This window comes from Trichinella spiralis (genome assembly GCF_000181795.1).
Source record: "Trichinella spiralis strain ISS 195 chromosome Unknown Scfld2, whole genome shotgun sequence".
In the NCBI taxonomy this organism is placed as follows: domain Eukaryota; kingdom Metazoa; phylum Nematoda; class Enoplea; order Trichinellida; family Trichinellidae; genus Trichinella; species Trichinella spiralis.
Genome location: NW_003526941.1, coordinates 7086879 through 7087579, shown reverse-complemented (window position 1 = coordinate 7087579; position 701 = coordinate 7086879). Strand labels below are relative to the sequence as shown.

Genomic DNA, 701 nt, shown 5'->3' with positions numbered 1-701 from the left:
CGATTTATGACAAATTAATTCACAGCAGGCCAGGGCATTTATTTTATTCTTTCAAAATATTTGCATATAAGATCAGTAGAACAAAAGGCGTGCCCCTTGGGGAACCTCAAATGTATTATTGAATTCCTTTTTCATATAAGAGAACAGTATTGTACAATTATTAATAGCAGAAAGTATCAATAATAATCAATGGATTATTTAATGAGATATTGGGACAAAAATTGCTTGTTAGGGATGTTGACACTTATAGGAGGAAATAATGGATGATTCCATGAAAAATGTAAATAAAACGTTTCATTTTGAATTATTCTTATTTCAGTATCATGTTTAATCAATTTAATTGCGTAAATAAAAATTTAATTTCAATGGGGTTCTGTATTACAAAAGTGAAATTCAGGCACAAATATTATTGGAATCAGCCACTTTTGCCCGCGGGTATTTGTTCAAATATTTGTATAAATACTAATGAAATGCAATTATAGGATGTTCTATCAAGCGCCCAGGCTTCGTTAGTATATAAGAGCTGCCCGGTAAAATTGCCTCATTGTGCCACGATCAAGCAATATATATGCAAATACGCGTTTAAAGACGTGCAACCAGGTTGGTAATGAAACCTTAATTCAACGATCAATAGAAATCACTTCACAACAATTTAAAATTTTAATCTTTTCCAAAAAGCAAGGGAATAGCCTTTTCTGTTT

General features: G+C 31.4%; 1 protein-coding gene across 1 annotated transcript; it reads left to right on the top strand.

Moving 5' to 3' along the window:
* Positions 1 to 365: 365 nt before the first annotated feature.
* Positions 366 to 600, top strand: Tsp_06161a (hypothetical protein; the record flags this gene model as incomplete). Its single annotated transcript, XM_003380404.1, has 2 exons — positions 366 to 386; positions 483 to 600. Coding segments are annotated over exons 1-2 (139 nt in total), but the record flags the coding sequence as incomplete, so codon positions are not given.
* Positions 601 to 701: the final 101 nt, after the last annotated feature.